The following is a 24941-nucleotide window of genomic DNA, read 5'->3' as shown; positions in this document are numbered from 1 at the left end:
GAACACATGGCCCACAAAACCTAAAATTTATTAATTCACTCTTAATAGAAAAAATTTGCTAATCTGATTACAGCACATATAGTGCTAAGCATTTAAAGCTGGTATATAATAAATTTGTACCAGTTGAATTATATCAACATGATTATCAGACCACAAATTTTACTTTATAAGTTAAGACTGTACTATTTTACAAATTTTTTTTAAAAACCAATCAATATTTACCTGTACCATGGCAACAAGATCTTGCAACTGTCTAAGCTTCTGTTTTGCAGCCATAAGTCTATTGATCTTTTGTTCAAATTCAGCATCTTCTGGAGCCTCATCAACCAGACTGCTCCTGTGACTAGATAATGAAGCTCCACTAACTCCTTCCTCTTCTGCCTCGTCCTCCTCTTCCTCATCATCTTCCCCTTGTGCAACAGGAATCCCTTGTTCTTCTCTATTATAGCAACAATCTGTTGAAAACATGTAGAATAAAAATCACTAGTAGTAAAAAAAAAAAAAAATCACTGGTAGTTTACAAATTTAAGAATACTAGTGAAAGAATAATATGGCAAAAGAATACAATAATAATATGGCAAAAGTATCTGTGAATATATTCAATCATACCTAAAGGAGGAGGCATGTTTAGAGTCCTTATATTGGCAGCAGATCTGTTGTTAATTTCACAATTAGAATTAACTGATCTCCCATCTCTATTATTAGAAGCACACTGTGCACTGCTATTACTATTTACTTCATTCCAGGTGGCAGCTACTTGTGGATTTCTAGAAGAAAGAAAACAGTCTGAAGTTATTTAAGGTACAAAAAGAATATATATCAAAATTTTAGAATTGCTGATAAATAATTCCGAACTAAGAACACTATTCCATTTCAATTCAAACTCTGAATAATCAGCTCCTACTTTTTATTAACTTCTACATATGTATCATTTGGATGGAAATTTAAGAAGGAAAACATCTGAAATATCAAAAATTTTTGTTTTTGAATAAAAAACCTAAAAATAGATAGAATAAATTCTAATTTAGGTGCTTCTTAAGATTTACTTGAATTTGATCTAATAACCAACAAATACACTAACCTACTCTACTTAGTACTTCCCTATTTGTCTTTCTTTATGGAGCAAGGATGAATATTCTGACCAAAAAAGTAGACTTACGAGAGAAAATACAAGGAAAAAAAAATAGTAAACACTCTAATGAGCTATTTTTTTTTTCCCACATTGAAAGTATTAAGTTAGGATAAATATGTGGGAAAAACATTACCGTATGTTAGTAACAGGTTCACAATTTTCATGCTCAGAATCATATTCTGACTCTTCAGTTTCTTCATCTTTCGTGTTTTCATTTACAGCATCTGTCATCATATCTGATGTTTGTTCATAATAATGAACTAATTCTCTTAACTCATTCAATCTCTTTCGAACTTCATTTAACTTCCTGGTAAACAAAAAAATGTATATTAAGATCCACTATGGCAAAATAAAGCATACATTACTTTCCTAAAATAGCAGCCAACATAAACAAGATTTAGAGCTAGTCAATTATTTAGGGGTGTTACTATAAAGTTATGAGTTTAATGTCAAGTATGGCTTACTCAAAATCTCACCACATTATTTTCTTATGTTGTGTTAAGGACAAAAGCTTAAGAAAACTAATTTCGATTTAACCGTTCACTTACATCAGGTATAAATGTTAACAGCAAAAAACTCTTTCCAGGTTTCTTAAGTATCAAAAGTGTGAAGTTATTATTCAATTTAAATACGACCTCTCAGGCAAATCAGGTATGTAGACATTATTAAGCATTAATGAAGGGTCTTAATCTGTCTACTCATGAAAAATGTATAGTATAAAATATGTTTACCAGAAAAAACAAATAAGTTTGTTAAGTTTTTTTTTTTTTTTTGCAGTTTTTGGCCAGGGCCAGGTTTGAACCTACAACCTCCAGTATATGGGGCTGACACCCTACTCCTTGAGCCACAGGCGCTGCCCAAGTTTGTTAAATTTTTTTAATCCTTAAAACACACTTATTGTGTACAAATGTATTATTATCCTATTTTGAAGATGAAGAAAGACAGGAGTAGTAAAGGTAAATTATTTGTCCACAGTGACACAGTACGGTATGCTAACAATTTTAGGACTAGCCCTACAGCCTGGTCTCTAAACCATTTGAATATAGACATATTTTAACTGTAGTCCTATTTCTGATCCTTTAGTTGAAAAACAAGAATGTAATATCAGAAATTGCCTGTTATAATGTCACATTTCCCTTAGACAACTCAAATAATGCACCTAAAACATACACACTTCTACCTTGCCACTTAAAAATGTTTTGTTTGTATATAAATCCAAGTTTGCCAGAATTTTCAACATAACCAAAGAAAAAAACCCCAGAATTTATCCCTATTATTTATTTAACTCGAATCTATATAAACAATGATTATAAAAAAAGTTTTACTGGAGTTTTTCAGTTGGATTTAGATGGCCTTCATTTTCATTCTCATTCTGAGAGACCAGAGAAGCAGCAGGATAAGGAATAGATGATGTGAGGCTATTAGATTCTCCACTGACAGCAGATGCCAAGCCTACAGGAGCAGAGGGAGCTGAACTTGTACTTCTCTGATCCACACTCCTATGTGGAGGGGCTGAAGGAGGCACAACTACAAAACAAGAAAAAAACTACCAGTTACCATAAACAAACATCACATCAAGCAACATTTATTCAGTTTGCTTATAGAAAAATAGAAGACAAAAATCATTAATATCTTAATTTCTGCATATTTAAATTTTAGAAACATCAGGATGAATAAATGCAGGCCACTTGTTTATTAGTATAATCCACAACTGAACACATCAAAATGCACACAGGACATATTTCTACTTCTTTTTTCCAGAAGAGTCTACCATTTTTACATTATAGTCACTGGGTTAAAACAGAAAGGAAAGAAAAAGACAAGGTAAAAATTATGAAATTCTACTTTGGAGGCTCGGTGCCTATAGCTCAACAGCTAGGGCACCAGCCACAAACACTGGGGCTTGGGGGTTTGAACCAGACCCAGGCCTGCCAAGCAACAATGACAACTACAAAAAATAACTACAAAAAATAAAAATAGCCAGGTGTTGTACCGGTAGTCCCAGCTACTTGGGAGGCTGAGGCAAGAGAACTGCTTAAGTCTAAGAGAGTTTGAGGTTGCTGTGAGCTATGACGCCACAGCACTCTACTGAGGGTAACAAAGTGAGACTCTGTCTGAAAAAATAGAAAAAAATTCTACCTTGGAAAAGTAACTAGAGGCTCAGCACCTATGGCTCAAGCAGCTAAGGAGCCAGCCACATATATCTGAGCTGGAGGGTTCAAATCCAGCCCGAGCCCGCCAAACAACAATGATGGCTGCAACCAAAAAATAGACAGGCGTTGTGGCGGGCGCCAGTAGTCCCAGCTACTTGGAAGGCGGAGGCAGGAGAATCGCTTGAGCCCAGGAATTAAGAGGTTGCTGTGAGCTGTGATGCCACAGCACTCTACCTAGGTGACGGCTTGAGGCTCTGTCTCAAAAAAATAAAAAAAAAGAAAGAAAAGTAACTACAGGAGTACTCTGATAACTTGGCTCTAGATTAAGTTAAATGGGGCAATTGTGCGTAACTGTGCAATACCCAATCTCTAATGCTCATAGAGCAGCCTTAGGTGATGAACCCTACACCATTCTTAAGATAGAATTACACCAAAAAGGAAGTCTTCCTGCTCCAGAAGACAAAGCAAAAGTGTTAAAGTGACTGTGCCACATCCACATCATGAACTACTAAATAGCAATAAAATCTGCTAATTAAATGATGGCAAATCATCTAGTCCTTGACTAAATTTTAATTCCTTTTCTACTTAATTTCTCTTACCCTCAAAGATACCTTATGCCGTCAAGGGCAATGAATAAAGATTAAGAATCTTCGCACTGCTCTATCTCCTACCATTTCAAAGCTGTTGTCATTTGTCAGCATCTTCCTCACAAGGATGACAATTATTTGTCATTCACTTTAATGCCCCAATAACAGCTGGTTTCCAGCAGTCCCTTCTCACTCTATTCCTTAACCATTCTATGTTGTGCTACTGCTCTACCACTGTTTCCTGGTGAGAAAAAAATGACCTTCAGGAGTCATCAGCAGGCAGAGTGTTACTTTCTTCCTGTGTGCAAAACTGTCACAAAGCCTGAAGCACGACCTTTGAATTTTAAGTTTTTGTGTCCATCTCTTTGTAAAGGATAAGGATTGAGATTCTAGGAGACTAGCAGAAGTCAGGGAAAAGCAAGGAGTATATGAAAGGAACAGTAACGTTCTTTTAGAGGAGGCAGAGAAGATGATGAGTGGAGAATAAGAAACAAGGATTCCAGAGATGATGCTTTTACACCTGTCCTTTCTTTAACAAGACAATGGCTAGAATGCTGTATGTAGAATGACACCCAGTCAGAATTGCCCCTACTGGCTCCAATTTCCAAAGCTTGAACCCCTATTACTATTTGGATGAGTGACAGGCTTGAGAAGGCAGTAAGACAGTAATTAAAGACAACAGACTAGGTCTGATTAAGACAGAGCATAACATCTATGGAGCAGAAAAAATTGTTTCTATAGTCACTGCTACCTCAAATGATTATTTATGTATTTTTAAAAAATAATTACAAGTCTAATCAGCTGTAAGTTGTGGACTTTCTGCACTAATTTATGTCTACTATGTAAGTTTATCTCTTTTTCTTTTTTGTATAAACTCTCTCTTTCAGGGCTTTTACTTATTTATTTTGAGACAGAGTCTCACTTTGTCACCCTTCGTAGAGTGCCATGGCATCACAGCTCACAGCAACCTCAAACCCCTGGGCTCAAGTGAATCTCTTCCCTCAGCTTCCCAAGTAGCTGGGACTATAGACACCGGCCACAATACTTGGGAGTGGACACGGGCCACAATACTTGGGAGTGGACACGGGGTCTCACACTTGCTCGGGCTGGTCTTGAACTCCTGAGCTCAGGTGATCCGGCTCAGCCTCCCAGAATACTAGGATTATAGGCATGACCCACTGGGCCTGATCCAAAAACCTACCAATTTTTTTTTTTTTTTTTTTTGGCCGGGGCTGGGTTTGAACCCACCACCTCTGGCATCTGGGACCGGTGCCCTACTCCTTGAGCCACAGGCGCCGCCCAAACCTACCAATTTTTTAAGGTCCAACTTTATCCTTTCCATTTTCTGAATTACAAAACAGATTTTTATCTATTTAACTTTCATTATATAAAACTTGATACTTAAAAACTTTTCATATTTAAGTCTCATCTGCCCACAAATATAATTTTTTGAGCAATCATATATTCATTCATTCATCAAATACTTACTAAACTATCAGGTGACAGCAACTATACAGGATGTGCATAAAGTTCATGTGCAATTTAAAATAGACGACTATGTATCCTCTACCCAATACTGCTGAATCAAATTTACTTACAGGAAGAATTATTTAGATGCTGATCTCGAAGCGTATGAAGTTCTCCAAGCAATCTGTCCATTTTTTGCTTCTTTTCCTGTAGCACTCTCATTTTGCTAAAAAGTTGGACTTTCTCATCAGGTAAATGTTCTGAAACTGATGGATTCCTGCCCTGGGAAACCTCCCTAGTTAACGAAAGACTTTCAGCCTGTCTTCTATTATCTGGAACAGCTGCAGGCTTATTTTAAAAAGAAAAAGATAAGACAAGACTAAGGCAATTACAGGACGCATTCTCATTTTTTAAATGTATAAATATTTATATTAAATAAACATAAAAAGAGAAATATTTGCCTTGGTTGCACAGATGAGTATAAGTGTATGCCCCTCTCATTCCTAAATTAAATACTGTTTCTGATATACCACTATAACATATGCATACGGTCATCCCCCAGTTGTCCATGAAGCATTGCTTCTAGGACCCCTGTGATACCAAAATCAGCAAAAGCCCAAGTCCCTCATACAAAATGGCACAGTATTTGTATATAATCTATACATATCCTCCCATATACTTTTTGAATCATCTCCAGACTACTACTTATATTAGAATACTTAATATAAATGGTATGTAGTCTTTATACCGTATTTTTTAATTTGCATTTTAAATTGTTATATAGCTACTTTTATCAGGTTTCCCCTCAAAAGGTACGTTTAACCTTCAATTGGTTGAATCCATGGATATGGAACCCACAGACACAGAGAGCTGACTGTATACGGTTTTATAGACACATACAACCAGTGGTCTTGAATTCACTGGGCATCATTACTTGATCTAAATTAAGCGATAACAATAGCATATACAATACAGAAAAAGCCTTCAAAGATCTCATTTTCTTATATCTTTTTAGTACAAAGTAGTACCAATATAAACTTCAACTTCTTAGCCTATCAAATTTTTCCTATCACTTCTCTCCTATGCTCCTCTTTTAAGAAAAAAAAAAGAAAAAGAAACATTTCAAGAATCCACTAAGGCTTGGGGAATATATAATGAATACCACCCATTCTGCTTAGTCAAATTTTAACATTTTCCCATATTTGCATGAATTCTTTTAAGATAAACATTAATGTTACAGATTTAGCTAAAGTTCTGTATGTAATCTTCTCCAACACCACTACCTTCTCCAGAGACAACCATAACCTGGCATTAGACGTCTACCATTCTCATACATGTTTTTATTTTATAATACCTATCAACTGAAAATATACATTATTTACATATTTTTAAGTATAAAATAAGTGATATCCTTTTTAAACTTGCATTATTCATTCATTAGCTCTGGTTCATTTACTGTAACTGCTATATAAAATTTTAATCTATGTGTGTATTATAATTCATTAATCCTTTTTCCTATTCCTGGAGATTTAGGTTGTTTCTGATTGTTTGCTGTTAACACAATACTGCCACGAATTATCTTCTATTTACCTCCTCGGAAACATGTGGGAGTTTCTTTGTAATAGGCCAGTGCAGGATCACTATAAAAAATTTGCTAAACATTCCTCCAAAATGGTTGGACCATATTTCACTTGGTCAGCAAGAAAAACAGGAGACAGCAGACACTTCATTTTCTATCATACTTATTTCTATTGGAGAGGTACTAATTCACCCTTTCTTACCCACATATTGAAAATCTGCATTTATGTCATTATTTATAAAGTTCATTGAAATATAACACTTATGAACACTCAAATCACACCTAAGAATTTTCTTAAAATTGTTAGCTGGCTTGGCGCCCATAGCACAGTGGTTATGGTGCCGGCCACATGCACCAAGGCTGGCAGGTTTGAACCCAGCCCGGGCCAGCTAAACAACAATGACAACTGCAACAAAAAAATTACCAGGCGCCTGTAGTCCCAGCTACTTGGGAGACTGAGGCAAGAGAATCGCTTTAAGCCCAAGAATTTGAGGTTGCTGTGAGCTGTGACACCATGGCACTCTACCAAGGGCAATATAGTTAGACTCTGTCTCAAAAAATATATATACTGTTAGTACATATCATAAGGATATAGATTTAAATCTAAGTCTTAAAAGTTGTGACTAACAATCTTTTCAAGGAAAAAGAATGTCATCTAGTAACACACATAGAGACAATTTCACTAATGACTTCATTCAAAACAGACTTTCTTCTAATTGTTTCTCAAAATACAGTCCCTGGACCATCAACACTGAATTACATGGGGAAAAGCCCACCCCAAATTTATAAGTCATAATTTTGGAGGTAGGGGACCCTACTGATCAGAAACCTACATTGCTTAATAATGATGCCAGGTGATATTTATGCTTGAAAACCACTGTTCTAATTAATGTGATTTTAAATTCAACTATACTGAAACAATTAAGTTACCTGTGAATCACGAAGCTGATTATGAAAACGCTGAATTAAATCATTCAGTTCTTCATTTAGTTCCGATGTGATACTGACTCCAGATAAGCTACCTGTGGTTTCTGCAACAACTACAGAGAAAATTAACAACTATTCACTAATATAAATAAGATAAAGATCTTTTTTTTTAATTTGAGAAAATAAAACTAAGTTTTGAAAAAAAATTTTTAAATCTCACCTAATTTGAAACTTAAATCTACCCATCGCTTGGTTAGAAATTGCCATCTAACCTAAAATAAAAGGCAATCACAAAACTCTAGTATAGTGGTTAATCCTTTCTGTTCCAACATGCAAAGAGGGTACTATCATCCTAATTAGTAACTGTGACTCAAAGGAATAGGGGTGCAGCAAATCTATCAGTCAGTCTGGGCTGAGAGAATAAGAAAGAAAGTGGTAATCCGAAAAAGCACAGCTTATTCTGACAGGCTTCAACTTCTCTATCGCTAATAGAATCAATGTTTTAGGGTACAAGGGCTGGCAAACTATTCTTAAAGGTTCAGATAGTAAACATATTAGGCTACGTGGGAAATACACTTTAAAACCACTCAACCCTGCCATTTTAGGGCAAAACAACCATAGACACTATGTAAACAAATGGGCACGGTATATTCCATAAAGCTTTTTTAGGCAGTAGGCCAAAGTTTGCCACAGTTTGATGACCCTGCACTAAAACAGATAATTTATTGAAGCAGCTACTTGTGATCCAAATCATACTAAAAGGCTGTGGTTTTTATTTCCTTACGTTAAAAAAAAAAATGCCCTCATATTCCTAAAGCAGTTTTCTGATGACAATTTTCAAAATAGTTAATTGTTCTCCTACCCAATCACCTCATCCCTAGCCTCCCTTCTAGCTCTCCAGGATCTAAAAGAGACACTGGTTATAAATTGCTTCTGTTTTAGTTTCTTCTACAAAGAAATTAGAATTTCTAGGCTAGATGGAATCCTACATACCCACTACAAACTCTGTTGAAAAGAAAGAAATTGTGTAACCTGGCTTATTGTACCCTCAATGAATCCCCAACAATAAAAAAAAATAAAAAATTAAAAAAAAAAATAAAATAAAATAAAAAATAATAATAATAGGGAATAATCCTGTCTGCAGCGCAAAGCCTTATATATTTATTTAATTTTCAAACTTCAGTACAATAAAAAAAAAAAGAGATGAAAAGAAAGAAATTACAGTACAAATAACTAATGCACAATTTACTAGGTAAATGATATTCTTCAGATAATGATGTTACTTCCCTTAAATATACCAGAAGATAAAATACTACAATGTGGCTATTCATCTGTATTACCCTGAAAAATCCCATAAATATAAGAGCAAATGTATTTTTAAATTAGTAAACTAAAATTCTTTCTGAAACAATATATTAAATAAATTAAAATTAAACTCTTGTTCATTCTACACCTGTTCTAATAACAGCATAATTTTTTAAAAAGCAATTATCTGCTTATTTGTAAAAGTTCATAGTCAGAAAGACCCCTGACCTAGAATTCAACAGATTTGATTCTATTAAAATTCTATATAAACCTACGCAAATGAAAAACTGTGTTAGTTCTTTCTCTATAAAATAGAATAAAAGCCTGACTACTATCCCACAATTCTGTGATGATCAGAGATGATGTAAATGCAAACATTTGAGATTAATATGACTAACAAAGGAGTCTTTGAAATCTAATACTCCAATCTTGAAACGTATTTAAAAGGTTAACCAAACTAGTATTAGTTATTATTTTAAAATATTTTAATTATCTAGCTCTTAAATATAAAACTTAAAGGCACTTTAAATTTCACAAGGGAAAAGGGGAAACGAAATCTTTATTATTATATACTACATTGCATATAGCTATATAATTATTGCAAAAGAATAAGCTACTTGAACATCATAAAGTTCTCTATGAAATTACAAATGTAAATTTGGTATAAGAGTCATCAGACAGCTGAGACAGCAGGTTAGGTTTGGACAGCAGAATAAATTCATTAACAACAAGGCAACCTCACTGAGGACCTAAATTCACTGGCAGAAACAGGGATCAAAGAAGATAATTATTCAAATAGAATTGTGGGTAACTACTAGAAAACATAACTTAGTCATACTGAGCTTTAATAAATTACCTTATTTTTAATTTAATGAGAAATTAAAAACACTTAGGTCTAAGGGTTATGAGACGAAATTACAAAATTAGTTTTATAGAAGAATTCAATACAATTTTCACCTAAATCATGCACGGCTATGAAGGAAAAGAGGAAGAAAGAAAAGAACATTTCCAGGTCTCAGGAAGGTCATATTTTATCTCCTTATTTAAAAAAAAAAATGCCCTCAGCTCGGCTTCCATACACAGTGGTTACAGCATCAGCCACATACACCAAGGCTGGCAGGTTCAAACCCAGCCCAGGCCAGCTAAGCAACATTGACAACTGCAAGAGAAAAATAGCCAGATGTTGTAGCAGGTGCCTGCAGTCCCAGCTACTTGGGGGGCTGAGATAAGAGAATTGCTTAAGCCCAAGAATTTGACATTGCTGTGAGCTGTGATGCCACTGCACTCCACTGAGGGTGACACAATGAGACTTTGTCTCAAAGAAAAAAAAAAAAAGCCCTCATATTCCTAAAGCAGTATAAATATAGTTTAAAGCAGCTACCTATATAATTGGATACCTAACTGAAATAACAACTACTAACTTTGGATGCTAAAAATGCTCTATAAATTTATTCACTGCCTTACTTATGGTTGTAACTCTTCCTTAGGAGGCAAGCAAAGAACAACAATCCTAAATGAATACAAAAAAATGGAAACAAAAGCATCAAGAGCCCTATTAGTCTGAGGTATAAAAACAGAACTACAGCCTGTTTCTTTTACCTCTTAAGGGTACTCTCTGATGAAAAGGAGAGCGAGCTGGCTGTCTGCACGGTACTATACGATGGCCAGTTGTCCCTTCAACCCTTTCTGCATAACCAGAGAAAAGCACAGGACAGGGTAAGCCTCGTATGTAGGTTTCTAAACTAGTCAATAATCAAGATCTGATCATGTAATGATCAGCATCCACCTAGCAATACAATGATTTATTGAGCCTTGCTTATAAAAACAACACTCTTAAGACTGTGGCATACCGGAATCATCCATCACAGCAATAGCTTGCTCTGCTTTATGCTGCAAAGCTAGAAGAGCAGCTTGTCGTCCCTGCAGAGCTCTCAGCTGCTCCTGCTGCTGTAACATCCTTTTTAATAAATCATGCTGCTTCTTCAGATTTTCTATCTCTTCCACAGGCTCTTGCTGAGGATCTCTGGCCTAGAAAATAAGACCAACACTACTTATATCTGAATATTAAACTCCATGTTGCTATTTCAACTATCAATGGCAAAGTATATATACAGACAATAAATTAGTATTAAATATACAACCCTTGATATAATCTTAACAGATTTGAAGAAAAAGAGTAAGAGAATGATGACACACAGATAACCTGCCAGGTTAAGAGTTAAGTAACTTCACAAGTATAATACCTCAAAGAGTGCCTTAGCATGAAGAGGAATTAACAAAAGAATAGGAAAAATGCATACAAACAAAAGACAGGAAGGCCAAGAGGGCAAAAAGGGACACAGACACACACACACACACACACACACACACACACACACACACACACACACGAATGAAAGAATGAGGGATCCCGGCTCTACAGAAAAGTAGGAGCACGTTATGCAGGGTTGATACCCTGAAAGTCTCTTGAACAATGTCAGACTAAGAAATGTTATGCCCCACTCCTAGGAATGATGTTTAAAAACATCAACAACTTCCCCTTGTCACTGGGCAGCAAAAAAAATAAATAAAATAAGCAACAACAACCAAAAAAACCATCAACAACAAAACCCAGAAAACAAGAAACCCACTAATTTATTATAAAACCAGATAATTTAAAAATACATTTTTTATTTCATAATCTTATATATGTTTTAACTCAACTGCATCATATTACCAGGAACATTAACAAAACTTCAACTTTTATAATCTGTTATCAAAGGCATCCTTACTTTTTTTTTCTCTTAAATTATGCCCATTCAGCTGAGTCTAGCAACATAAAAAAGATAAAAATTTCCAAATTCCCCCAAAATACTGAGAGGTTATCATTTTGTCTAAAAGTAGCGGAGATTAAATAGGTGCCAATTATAAGAAGTAAAATTTTAAATGTATTCTTAAAACTATTCAAAATGTAACCTAAGAAGAAAAAAAAAAAAATCAAAGAGACAAATTCAAATACTACATGGAAACAATACATTATAAGCCAAATTATGCACAAAATGTATGTCACAATGGCATTTTTCATCACTGATTTACCTTTAAAAAATCTTTTATTTGAAAAGTGAAGTATTTTATATAAAACATTTCACCTTTGTTGCACTTAGTCAATTTCAAATGTGCATTGCTAACAAATTTTTTTTGGAGTTGTATACATTTTAAATAAATGATTCCTGCCCATCTCTCCCTGCCCCATATTACTAAGGAGAGCAAAGTTCAAGAACTTCTTTTCAAAGTAAAACTAAACTAATCTGTATGCCTCTGCATATTTGATTCCTGGAGAAATTACAGAGAATACAGATGGCTAAGAGAAATTCCCTTTGGGTGACATCCCTTACCAATAACCATACAAAAATCTCTTATCTATACCTCACCAAGTAGAACTCATCAAAATTATGAACAAGCATAAGTTTGACTGTAGTAACATTTTATACTGTGACTTGGAAATAAATAAAATTATTAAGTGAACAAGTAAGTGCATAGCACAAAGTACTCAAAAAAGTTTAAGATAAATAGACTGCGACTAGACTATGTGATGTAAACATAAGATGAATATGAATATATTCTATCCTGAACTATCTCTAGACTTCATGAACATGGGAGAGAAATACCTACCTAGATCTTGGTTAAGCCAAAATTTACTGGAAGTTTTTCTGTCTCCTTCAATTTCTAATAAATAAAAGCCCTTTTCAAATGTACTACTGTTCACTCAGTTCTCTCCCATCCTAAACAAGTGAAATTACCTTGTTAAGATTTATATTCATTCCTGCCAAAATTCATCTTCTTAGTTCTGGCTTATTTCAAGACTGCTTACATCTTAGAAAAAAATTGAAAGGGTAGGGATAACTATCAATAGCTAGTCCTCTCAGAATTCATTCAAAAAATTTTCATGCTAAATTTCATCAAAGTCATTGGTAAAACGTAAAACCAAACCAAAACAGGTACAGATATCAATGGAATGACACCGAAAAATCTTTCCAAGTTGGTATCAATCAAATACTCCTCTAGCAAAGTATAAATGTAAATAGGAGAAAAAAATAATTTACAAATAAGGAGAAAAGTCATCTTGGTGGAGAAAAATCCTGAAGAATGCATATTTCCATCTAATTTATAATCTCACCTCCCTAAAATAGTTTATATTTGGGGTTACCTTAAAACTCTAATTTTAAAAAGTTTATTATAGTACAGAGTTTTACTTTTTAAAAAGTAAACTTTTAAAAAACTTTCTTAATCTTTATTAGTCACATTTAATTGCAAAACTGTGATAACCCAAATTATAAAAAATTCTAAATTATGGGCAGCGCCTATGGCTCAGTCGGTAAGGCGCTGGCCCCATATACCGAGGGTGGCAGGTTCAAACCCGGCCCCGGCCAAACTGCAACCAAAAAATAGCCGGGCATTGTGGCGGGCGCCTGTGGTCCCAGCTACTCAGGAGGCTGAGGCAAGAGAATCGCTTAAGCCCAGGAGTTGGAGGTTGCTGTGAGCTGTGTGATGCCACGGCACTCTACCGAGGGCCATAAAGTGAGACTCTTGTCTCTACAAAAAAAAAAAAAATTCTAAGTTATTTATTTATTTATTTATTTATAGAGACAGAGTCTCACTTTGTTGCCCCTGCATAGAGTGCAGTAGCGTCACAGCTCACAGCAACCTCCAGCTCTTAGGCTTACACGATTCTCTTACCTCAGCTTCCCAAGTAGCTGGGACCACAGGCACCTGCCACAATGCCCAGCTATTTTGCCGTTTGGCTAGGGCAGGTTTGAACCTGCCACCCTCGGTATATGGGGCCAGCACCATAGTCTATTTATTAAACTAAACACAATTATCTTTAGATTTTTCACTAAGAAAATAATGAATTCCAAACAATCTTCAAAATTGGTGGAATACTGTTACGGCTTAGTAACTTCTGCATCTATATTAATAACATTTCAGACTGATAGAAAAGCTGAGTCAATGGAGGGGGATGGGGACTATGATTAAATATAAAAAACAAGATAAAATGTAAATAATAATATCTAAAAATAAGAACATGCCAAGAAGATGGTACTTGGACTAGAAATCCAAAAAGGACACTAGGAATATATCCATCCTTCAAACACATATTTTTATTTAAACTTGTCTTGAGTCACCTTCACTAACTACATTTTTAGTTTACAGATTATAAGAAAAAGAAATTAGATATGAAATCTTGAATTGCATATATAAAAAGTCCAATTTCAGAACACTCTAACTCTTCCTTTACCCAACTCAAGTCCCCCTAATAATTATTCAGGATACAAATATTAATACATTTTTATAGCTTCTGATAATTATGTACTCCAATTTTTCAAGTGAAAGGTGAGCAAGTAGAAGCCCAAAGTAAACTTTTAAAAAACTCCTGTGACTTTTCCTCCAATGTCACAGGAGAAGTTAGATTCCCATCTAGCTTCTTGACATCATACTGTCTGTCCCAAAATTATGTACTTGGGTTCTAAACACAGAGGTGTAAGACAATTTCTGAAGAAGCATAGCTGGTTAAGGTGACAAGCTTAGCTCACATGAAATAACTAGAAATGGTGAAAATAACAGCAAAACAAAGGTACACAGTATAACTTTTAAGTCCTCTAAGAGCTGAAATGGAACAGGGGCAATTAGTATGGGAAAACAATGCATGGGTGCTTGTCAAAGCTTCTTTGTAAAATTCTGTAAAATACTGCCATGTCTATAAAATATTCCATAAAATGGGATCTGCCCTTGGAGGCAGCTCTAGAACATCGATCATTTCATACCAAGTGTAACTCACAGGTTGCTTTCTTCAGCTCTGAATCTCATGTAAGATATCAACTTTTCTTCCTACTACTCTAACAGAATACTACACTGTGAAAGAACACGAAGAAGGGAACGAGGGTGTGGCAGTAAGAATAACAGATCCTGCATAGCTGAGAAAAATAAAGTCAGTTACGAAAATTAAGATTTTTTGGTAAGAAATTAAAATCACTTTATGAATAAAGTACTAATAAAACTCCACTGGGATGGCCTTAAGAATCAAGAGGAAATTAGAAAGAGTAAAACTGGAAAAAAATCCAAGATCCAAGTTCAATAAAGAATAATACTCATTTCTAAGGACACTGTATTCAAAGAAACTTTAAAAAGTAACTCTGAATAATAAAGTAGTTTTTGAAAGCAAATATAATGCCTGAAGAGAAAAAAGAACTGACAAATACTATGCTATAATAACTGTCAACTTCTGTATTTTGTTTGTCACTATCCAGGAAGATTAGGAGAAAAACAAAATGCCAAAGACATCGTTGAGCTGTTCATCTATTAGTTTTGAAAGAAATTAGCTATTTTATTTACTCCTCTGTTGAACTGGGATACCTTTTCCTTAACATTCTAGCTATTCCCATAATTAATTTCAAACTTTGTCCTCAAACTCTTGTGGGTACCAGAAAACAACCAACCAAAAAACCAAACTGCCAAAATACCTAGAGGTTTTTAAGTTTTGTCATTTTTAAACACTTACCCCCCCCAAAAAATATAAAATAGCTACAAAACAGAAAACAAAGTCTAGTATGGTAATGCATGGTATTAAAACATATGAAATTACTCTGGTCTATAGTCAATAATTAAAATAGTACTTTGCTCTTGCCAAAAGAAGATGAACAGTTTTATAAATGCCATTTTTATTCAAACTGTTTTAAGTAGAACTACAAATAGTTGTCTTTAAATCTATCTTGAATGCCTATACACAAATCATGAAAAATTAAAATAACATTTAAAACAAACATTGAAGAAATACCAGCAAAAACATTAGCAAATAAGCCCATTGGATAATTCAATATTTTTCTTAAAAAAAGAATAAAAGTTTCCAACAATTAAAAAAAATATACACATATATAAGTGTATGTATGTCTCTTTCTTACAAAGACAGGGAAGCTAACAGCTTGCCCTTAAGGAATGACCACAGGAAATAAGAGAAAAATTAAAATACTATCATTAGTAAATACAAATATTAGAAACTAGGCTCAGCACCTGTAGCTCAAGCGGCTAAGGCATCAGCCACATACACCTGAGCTGGCAGGTTTGAATCCAGCCCAGGCCCGCCAAACAACAATGATGGCTGCAACCAAAAAATAGCCGGGCGTTGTGGCAGGCACCTGCCACAGGAGAGGCAGGAGAATCACTTGAGCCCAAGAGTTGAAGGTTGCTGTGAGCTGAGATGCCATAGCACTTTACCCAGGGCAACAGCTTGAGGCTCTGTCTTAATTGGACTTTCACGTTTCCGTAGACTGGACTGTTGCATAGTGTAATTAAGCAAATATCATATCCTATGCAATTTCCAAGCTACACAACTGCTAAAACATATTTTAACCTTTATGCTGCCATCAGGGGTGTCTAACCTTTTATTTTTCTGCCACACACTGGAAGAAGAGTTGTCTTGGGCTACACATTAAATACACAAACACTAACAAAAGCTGATGAGCAAAAAAAAAGTCCATGCATAATTTTCACAATATCCAACACCACAGATGAGCAAAACAGGCCTCAAATAATCTGTATGAGGCCCCCGGGCAACAGGGTGAAACACCCCTTAACATGTTAACGATCAACTTTCATAATGTCCTGATTTTATGTTATTATGAGAGAAATTCTCATCATGGTGAATACTTTCAATACTATTATAAATTATAATAATCAACTGCACAATTTCTCACCCCTCCCCAAGAGAATTTCTTTACCCACATGTCCCAAACATTCCATTTCTGCTGGAATATAAGGAAATTACTCCCAGAACCACTATAAATAGAAAAACAATTTCCCCACAATAGAATCCATTCTTCAACAACTGTTTGGATCAGACCCTTTGAGCGTCTCCTGGCAAAAATAATGTAGAGAAAAAATATTCAAACTTCCTCTTCAAATTAGGAAGGATAGAGAGAACAGAAAGGAAGCAGGAAAGAAACTATGCAGGTCAAAACTAAAAGGAAACAAACCCTCAAATTCCTGATGCTAAATGGTATTTGGAACACACAACAAAAGTAAAAGATATACAGGTTAACCTTTTAAAAGAAAAGCTTTATTAGTCTACTATAGGTTTTAAGGTTTACAAATGCATGGTATAGATCCATCTATTGGAGATATTTAAAAGCATACTAAGAACTAATTCATTTTATAAATCTTTCCTCAAGAGTTTTGTAAATTCCTAATTATTTTTCAAAAAAACAGAATTTGACTTTCAAGTCAGAAATTGTATCACTTTTCTCATTGTAAGTAAGTCATAATGTAAATGCTGTCCTGTCCCATTTTGCTATAGTACTAGATTACAGCCTAAGAAATGAAAGACCCTAACACCCTTAAGGAGCCCTCAGCAGCAAATGGAGACTTTCTAACAGACCCTATGCTAAGTAATACTAGTGATATCTACAGCCATTATATTCACCATGAATGCTACTAATAATTTCCCCCGATGCTTTTTAAAATTAGCAAAATTGTGCTTAGCAAAACAAACTAGAAAAACAGTATTTCTGTAAGCTGACAATCAAAAATCACTAGATTTTCCAATCAACCATTAAAATTATTTTACTGTGAAGATGTAAAACTTGTAAATGTCTACGATTAAACACAGAAGAATATATACAGCATTAACAGTTTGAAGGTTTCTTCCCTGGAATGTGTTTTTCATTAAGGAACACCTCAAAAATATGAACTTGAAAACTGGAGGGAAAGTTTTAATCTTCAGTTCCAGCACTTTAATTACCAAAAAGCTGCTTACCGTGGTACCTGAAGCCTCAGACTGCACATCTATGTTTAGCGATGTGCTCTCAGCTACAGAACCAGATCCCACAGCTGAATCTATAGTCCGAACATCCTCCTCCTCATTTTCTCTAGCCTGAAATATTTTAGTGGTATAAATCATACAACTATTAAAAAGGGCAATAAAATGTTATAATGGATGGCACGATTTTTTGAAAACATGTAAACTCTTCTGGGGCATTAAAATGTTATCAGTATATACACACTGACAAACCACAAAAATAATTCAACACATTATTAACAAGGTCTAAAACTTACAAGGATTTTTTGGAGAAATTTCATGTATGACTTTTCTTGTTCTTTAAGATGATCTATTAGATGAGTAAGGCGCTCAACATTAGCAGATCTTTCATTTTTCTCTACAAGATCTTCCCGCATAGAACTAGCTTTAGTAATATAATCACGAATTTGAACAAGCCTGCTTACAATCTAGAGAAGAAATATTAAAAAGACCAAAAAGCATGAAAATGCACAATATATAAAACTGAGCATAATTACACAGCAAAAAATTTATAATTCTTTTTTTTGCAATTTTTGGCCAGGGCTGGGTTTGAACCTGCCAGTTCTGGTATATGGGGCCAGTGCCCTACTCTTTTGAGCCACGTGCCGCCCATAAATTTTTATTTCAAAGATAATAACCAAAAATTTCTAAGGCTTATTGTGTGAATTCATATATTAAAAAAATCTGAATCAAACTTAAATTTTAATCAAAATGTAACTGATAACACTTCAATCACTGTCAATTTAAAAATAAATTTCAAAAATACCTTAATCTATATTACCTGTACCTGCACACCAAACTAATTCTTTCTATAAATTTCTCTTCTGTTTATGTTATCTTTATAAATACTTACTTATAAATACTTTTTAAAGTACTTTTAAGAATTATATAGCCATTAAAAAATTCTTACAAAAAAATCCATTAATCACTTTGTTCCCAATCTGCCTTTACTATAAATAGGCAATACAGTTTTTGGCAAATACACAGAAGCCTTTATTAGCCTGAGTATGCCATTTCTGTAACCACTTTGGATAAAAAAATTTGTTCTATTTTAAATAAATCTGGTAGATTAAAAAGGAGGGTCGGGGAAATACTTTAATTCCACCTCACTAAAATTCCTATATGTATAAGCTAATATAATTTTTAAAATCTTAATGGCTATACTTTGAGGTTTGTAAAAATAATAAGCAAAAGAAAAAAATTTTATCACCTGACTGCTCTCCATTGCAGGTTCTCCTCTCCCATCTTCTTCAGAGACTTGACAGTTTTGCAAAAGGTCATTACTTAAAGCAGAAGCAAACAACTCTTTACATTGTGCTGATCCAATCGTTTCTCTTTTTTGAGGGCCTGTGGCTGCATCTTTGCTCTTGTTTGTATTAATCTGCATAGGCAAAAAGTTGAAGGGCTTTCGATTTTCACTAAGCTGACGTTTGTTGTTAGCAGCTGTTGCTCTACCTTGAGAATCACTTCCAATGCTTCTCTGTAGATGGAAAAGAAATCAAATCACATAAACATTAATCTTTAACAATTTTTAAAAAAATTCCAATGCTCTTAGTTTCATCATCAGCTAGTGATTCAAGAGGTACCTAAAAACAGTTCTGTAGCAACATTTGAAAGAGCTTTGGATCTATAAAATCCTTTTTTTTGGCCGGGACTGGGTTTGAACCCACCACCTCCGGCATGTGGGGCCGGCGCCTATCCCTTTGAGCAACAGGCACCGCCCTGAATCTATAAAATTCTTAATTAAAATATCAATAGACATGTGTCTTTCTATATTTTCAATAATAATTTAAACTTTTCCATATAGAAATTCTATGTATTTCTGAAGAATTACTTCTACATATTTCATATTTTGTGTTGTTAACTTTAATTCTCTAATTGTTAATGGTATATAAGGGATATCTGTATACTGAACTTTAATCAAAAAAAAAAACAAAAATCAAATTTTGATTAGCATCTCTTAGTCCTCGTTTTGCTGAGACAATTCAACTGATAAATACAAACAAGATGAGTCTAAATGAAGTACAGAGTATCCTTATCAGAAATGCCTGGGACCAGAAGAGTAATAGATTTCAAAATTTTTTAGGTTTTGGAATTTCGTATATACACAATGAGATGGGACCAAGTTTAAAAATATCATTCATTTGTATTTCACATACGCCTTATACATACAGCCTGAACATAATTTTATACAGTATTTTAAATAATTTTGTGCATGAAACAAAAATTTGACCGCATTTTTACTGCAACCTATTGCATAAGGTTAGGTATGAAATTTTCCATTTACGGCATTATGTGGGCGCTCAAGAAATTTATTTTGAAGCAATCCAGATTTCTGATATTCAAATTAGGGACACTCAACCTAGGACTATGGACCACTTTCACAACTCATATTGTTATCTGTTACTTGCTTACAGAATTTTTAGACTTTGGTCTAAAAATACAAATACAAATACATCAATGTTAATTGATATGAGTATCAACATAAAGATGTGTCTACATGAAGCACTGTCTAAATCATTCAACTCAGTGCCTGGCATGTTAACAGAGCATTCAATAATTAGTAAACAGATGCAAATATATATGATTATCACCATCGTCATATCAGACTGGAATCTACCTTTCTGTATATTTAGAAACCTGTATATCTCTGAAAAGTACCAATGTGCAGTAAAATATTTGTTAAGAGTTTATCATTCCTACTTGCTTTTAGATTTAAACTTTATTTCCATGATTATAAACATGACAATTTTATTACAAATTTGAGGTAATCAAGCACATCCCACACTTAGCCAATGATAAATATAATAAGCTCAACCTTTCCATTTACTTAATAGCAAATTCATTGAGCTACTAAAATATAAAACTTAGTTTTATAATGAAGTCACTTAAGTTGGTTATATAACACAGTAATAAAATCCAGAAATACTTGTCTTTGGCAGGTATAGAAATTAAGACTTCATTTTCCTCCAAAGGACATAGTATCATCATCACTGATTAAATTTCTTTCCATATGCACAGAAACTAAAAGAAATAATAAATAGCTCAATTTTTATTCCTAAAACAAATTATTTAATCCCCTTCAAGTATTTCCATTAGTCATAGCATGACTTTCAAAATAATTCACAAACCTGATCTAAATCACTGAAGTTTATCCGCTGTTTAAGTTTCTCTAATTCGGCCTGCTCTGGGACAGACATCTGAGTCATGTATCTACTGTGTGGAAATGTATGTGGAGTCTTTGTTCTTCTCCTTCCAACTCCTGGTGATGACTCCGGAGAAATATCATTAGTTACCCTCTTATCACTTTCTACACCAAACTTTTTCTTATTCTTTTCTGATGATCTATTTGCTTTCTTCTGCTGGCCACTCCAATCCTTTAAAAGAAGTAAAAGCACAAGTTAATATGGCCTCTATTAAACCAGGAAAATAATTTGGTATGCTTTAACAATTTTGGCAATCTTAAAATTAAAAATGACAAACATTTTTTATGTTAAGTATAAATTCTTAGAGACAATTATTTACTTTTATTAACCTTTTTCCCTCATTTATCCTAATTTTATAGCCTATCTTTCCAAAATACCTTACTTTCCTATCATAGATCACTAACAAATACAAATCCCTAAATTCCAACCCTGGAGTCAATCTGAGTATTTCCAAAAGCATATTTAAAAATTATTCTTTCCTGGGGCGGCGCCTGTGGCTCAGTGAGTAGGGCACCAGACCCATATACCAAGGATGGTGGGTTTGAACCCGGCCCCGGCCAAATTGCAACAACAACAACAAAAAATAGCCGGGCTTGTGGCGAGTGCCTGTAGTCCAAGATACTTTAGAGGCTGAGGCAAGAGAATCGCCTAAACCCAAGAGCTGGAGGTTACTGTGAGCTGTGACTGCACGGCATTCTACGGAGGGCGACAACTGAGACTCTGTCTCTTAAAAAAAAAAAAAAAAAAAAAAATTATTCTTTTCTATTTATAAATTGAATAGTGAAATAAATTGTAGGTATCTTTATTGGCGTCCTCTAGATTTAAGTCAGTTACGTATAAAAAGGAAACAGATCTGGAATCAAGTTGGGTTCTAAAGTAATTACTGTTTTCTGAAGAAATACTCCATTCTGTTACCCTAGACCGGGCGTCCTCAAACTTTTTAAACAGGGGGCCAATTCACTGTCCCTCAGACAGTTGGAGGGCTGGACTATAGTTTAAAAAAAAAAAAACTATGAACAAATTCCTATGCACACTGCACATATATTTTGAAGTGAAAAAACAAAACGGGAACAAATACAATAACACAGCCTCATGTGGCCCACGGGCCACAGTTTGAAGACCCCTGCCCTAGATAATTTAACTTCCCATAGTCTCGGTTTTCTAAAATAGTGTCACCTTTAAAATATAATTAAAACATACATAAAACATCTAGTATAGTACCCAGCATTTAATAACCATTAAATATGCTATTATTATTTATAGGTAAAAACGTACTACATGATATTATCCAATATATGGATTTATCCAATATACGGAATGACAAAAGTTCCTTATTGTTTTAACTGTACAACATTTTTTATTTACTTAGTTAGATCCTTGCAATCTAATTCATTCGATGAGAAGGTCTATAATTCCCACTTTACTCATATTGAAAGAATCTTTTAGTTACTACTATAGTAAAATCACCTAGCATATTTTCCTCATTTATAACAAAACTCCCTTCTCTACAAACTGTTCCTCCACACAATCCATGAGTATGTGGTTCCCACCAACCTTTTGCACTATTTAATTCACCCTATTCTGGCCATAGATGATTGGGAAAAAAAAATGCTTATTCTAATCCAAATTGGGATAATCATACTTTAAAATTTCAAATTGGAACTAGTCAGTATATAATTATAGCCACAACTGAAAACCTGACAATGAAGGGACAGCCACAGTACATCACATGGAACAGAGGAGAAGAGAAAGCTGGTCTGTGAAAAGAAGTTGTGTTACGCAGAGGCACTCAGAAGCAGAGTTAGGGTAATGAAAACGTAATTCTAGGTAACTTTCTTGTTTCTTTTTCCAATCCCTTCTCTGGAGAAGTTATTTAGGCTTTCTTTCCTGAAGACCAGCAGGTACCAGATTATTTAGAGTAACCACGATTAAGCCAGCAGATACCATATTATGTTAAGTAATCGTGATTAAGCAAGCCATAAAGTTCATGTGCAATTTAGTTGTCTACTTTAAATTGCACATGGACACCCTATATAATTTCGTTCTTATGAGTGCTTGATTTGGAGCCACTTGGAGTCCCAAGATAGGCCAATGCTGGACTTCTTAGGGGAAAGCTTCCTATGCCAGCTCACCTGCCCCATGAGTTGAATGAAAGCAGATGTCCACATGCTTGCTACCTGGCTGCTATGAGTTGAATAAAGGGCATGTCGCAGCTACCTTCAGCTCCTCAGGTTTTCTTTGGTCTGTCCAAATCCAATGCAAACCCCCTCGGCCTCAACCACTGGCTCTACAACTTCCTAAAACCCAGTTGTATTCCTTAATTGTGGTTTCCATAAACACCTCTTTATATCCCAATAAATCTGCTTTTTGGTTTAGCTAACTCAAGTTGATTTCTGTTCCATGCAACCAAAATGTCTTCAACTAATACCATATATATATACACACACACACACACACACACACATATGACTAGCCCAGGGTCTTTACAAAGACCTTCAGTGAGTTACTTTTGGTCAGGGGAAAGTGGCATTTTAATATTAGTCATCAATGACACACCATCAATAGTAAACATCATACCATATTGTTGAGTCGGTCATCAACACTTTCATTGCTCCAATTTGGTAAATCTTGATCATTCATGCCATCTTCAAAAGGACCTCCTCCTGTGGCCATGCTGGCTTTAACAATTAAGTCTCTGTCAAAAAAGTAGAAACAACGCTTTTAAACACATAAAAACAACTTCATTTTTAAATAATTCCATGACATTTAGAAATAGAAAGGAATCTCTGAAATGCTAATTTTGTAATTACAAAGAGGCACTAAAAACTATGTCACAGCCTGGCCTGGTGGCTCACACCTATAATCCCAGCACTTGGGAGGCCGATGTGGGTGGACTGCCTGAGCTCACAGGTTCAAGACCAGCCTGAGCCAGAGTGAGACCCCGTCTCTAAAACATAGTAGCCAGGTGTTGTGGCGAGCGCCTGTAGTCCCAGCTACTTGGGAGGCTGAGGCAAAAGGATCACTTGAACCCAAGAGTTTAAGGTTGCTGTGAGCTAAGACACCAGGGCACTCTACCAAAAAAAAAAAAAAATTACACATCACAAACTGATTTAGCAGCTACAGGTGTACTATGATTAATGTAAGTTAAGTAGCAAAGAGAAGACCTCTGAATATCCACTATGTACCCTGGCCTGTGTGCTACATGATTACTTTAATTTACCCAACACATTCTTAAAAGGTAGAGCAATGAGGTAAGAAAGAAAATTATATACAGCTAGAACCAGAAATTCTTCTAGGAGAAATAAAGTGTCTCCATTCTGACAATAACCTTGGTATACATGTGATACCCTAAGGTCATGGGCAATAGTTTTGTGCCAAAAATTCGTAGAATTGCTCTGCATGAAACAAAGGCAATGTTTTGGTTTTAACAGGAAGGAAAGTATACCACATGTGTAAACAAGACAATGAGAATGTGGGGAGAAAGAAGCAGGAACAGGTGGGATGAAGGGCCAATGAAGTCCAAGAGTACAGTCGCTAAAAGACATTTTAAGAATAGTGATACTTGGGGGCAGCGCCTGTGGCTCAGAGGAGTAGAGCACTGGCCCCATATGCCGGAGGTGGCGGGTTCAAACCCAGCCTCAGCCAAAAACTGCAAAGGAAAAAAAAAAAAAAAAGAACAGTGATACTTGGGCGGCGCCTGTGGCTCAGTGGGTAGGGTGCCGGCTCCATGTACCGAGAGTGGTGGGTTCAAACCCGGC

The 24941-nt window shown here is 34.9% G+C and overlaps 1 protein-coding gene across 5 annotated transcripts in view; it reads right to left on the bottom strand.

Moving 5' to 3' along the window:
- Positions 1–24941, bottom strand: part of PCM1 (pericentriolar material 1) — a 90919-nt gene that overhangs the window by 54081 nt on the left and 11897 nt on the right. For 4 of the 5 annotated variants that reach the window (XM_053578357.1, XM_053578358.1, XM_053578354.1 and 1 more), the window contains exons 3-14: positions 23761–23878; positions 21109–21354; positions 19188–19457; positions 18235–18405; positions 17936–18052; positions 11001–11178; positions 7849–7958; positions 5471–5687; positions 2458–2659; positions 1266–1439; positions 610–767; positions 223–455 (exon numbers count right to left, since the gene is read on the bottom strand). In XM_053578357.1, the coding sequence (XP_053434332.1) occupies positions 223–455; positions 610–767; positions 1266–1439; positions 2458–2659; positions 5471–5687; positions 7849–7958; positions 11001–11178; positions 17936–18052; positions 18235–18405; positions 19188–19457; positions 21109–21354; positions 23761–23856 (2172 nt within the window). In that variant the 5' untranslated portion in view covers positions 23857–23878. The remainder of the gene's footprint in view (positions 1–222; positions 456–609; positions 768–1265; positions 1440–2457; positions 2660–5470; positions 5688–7848; positions 7959–11000; positions 11179–17935; positions 18053–18234; positions 18406–19187; positions 19458–21108; positions 21355–23760; positions 23879–24941) is intronic. The other variant, XM_053578359.1, reaches the window with a different exon arrangement.

This window comes from Nycticebus coucang, chromosome 24 (assembly GCF_027406575.1).
Source record: "Nycticebus coucang isolate mNycCou1 chromosome 24, mNycCou1.pri, whole genome shotgun sequence".
NCBI classification, from domain to species: Eukaryota; Metazoa; Chordata; class Mammalia; order Primates; family Lorisidae; genus Nycticebus; species Nycticebus coucang.
The sequence above is the reverse complement of the archived record's forward strand: the minus strand, read 5'-3'. Positions and strand labels throughout refer to the sequence as shown.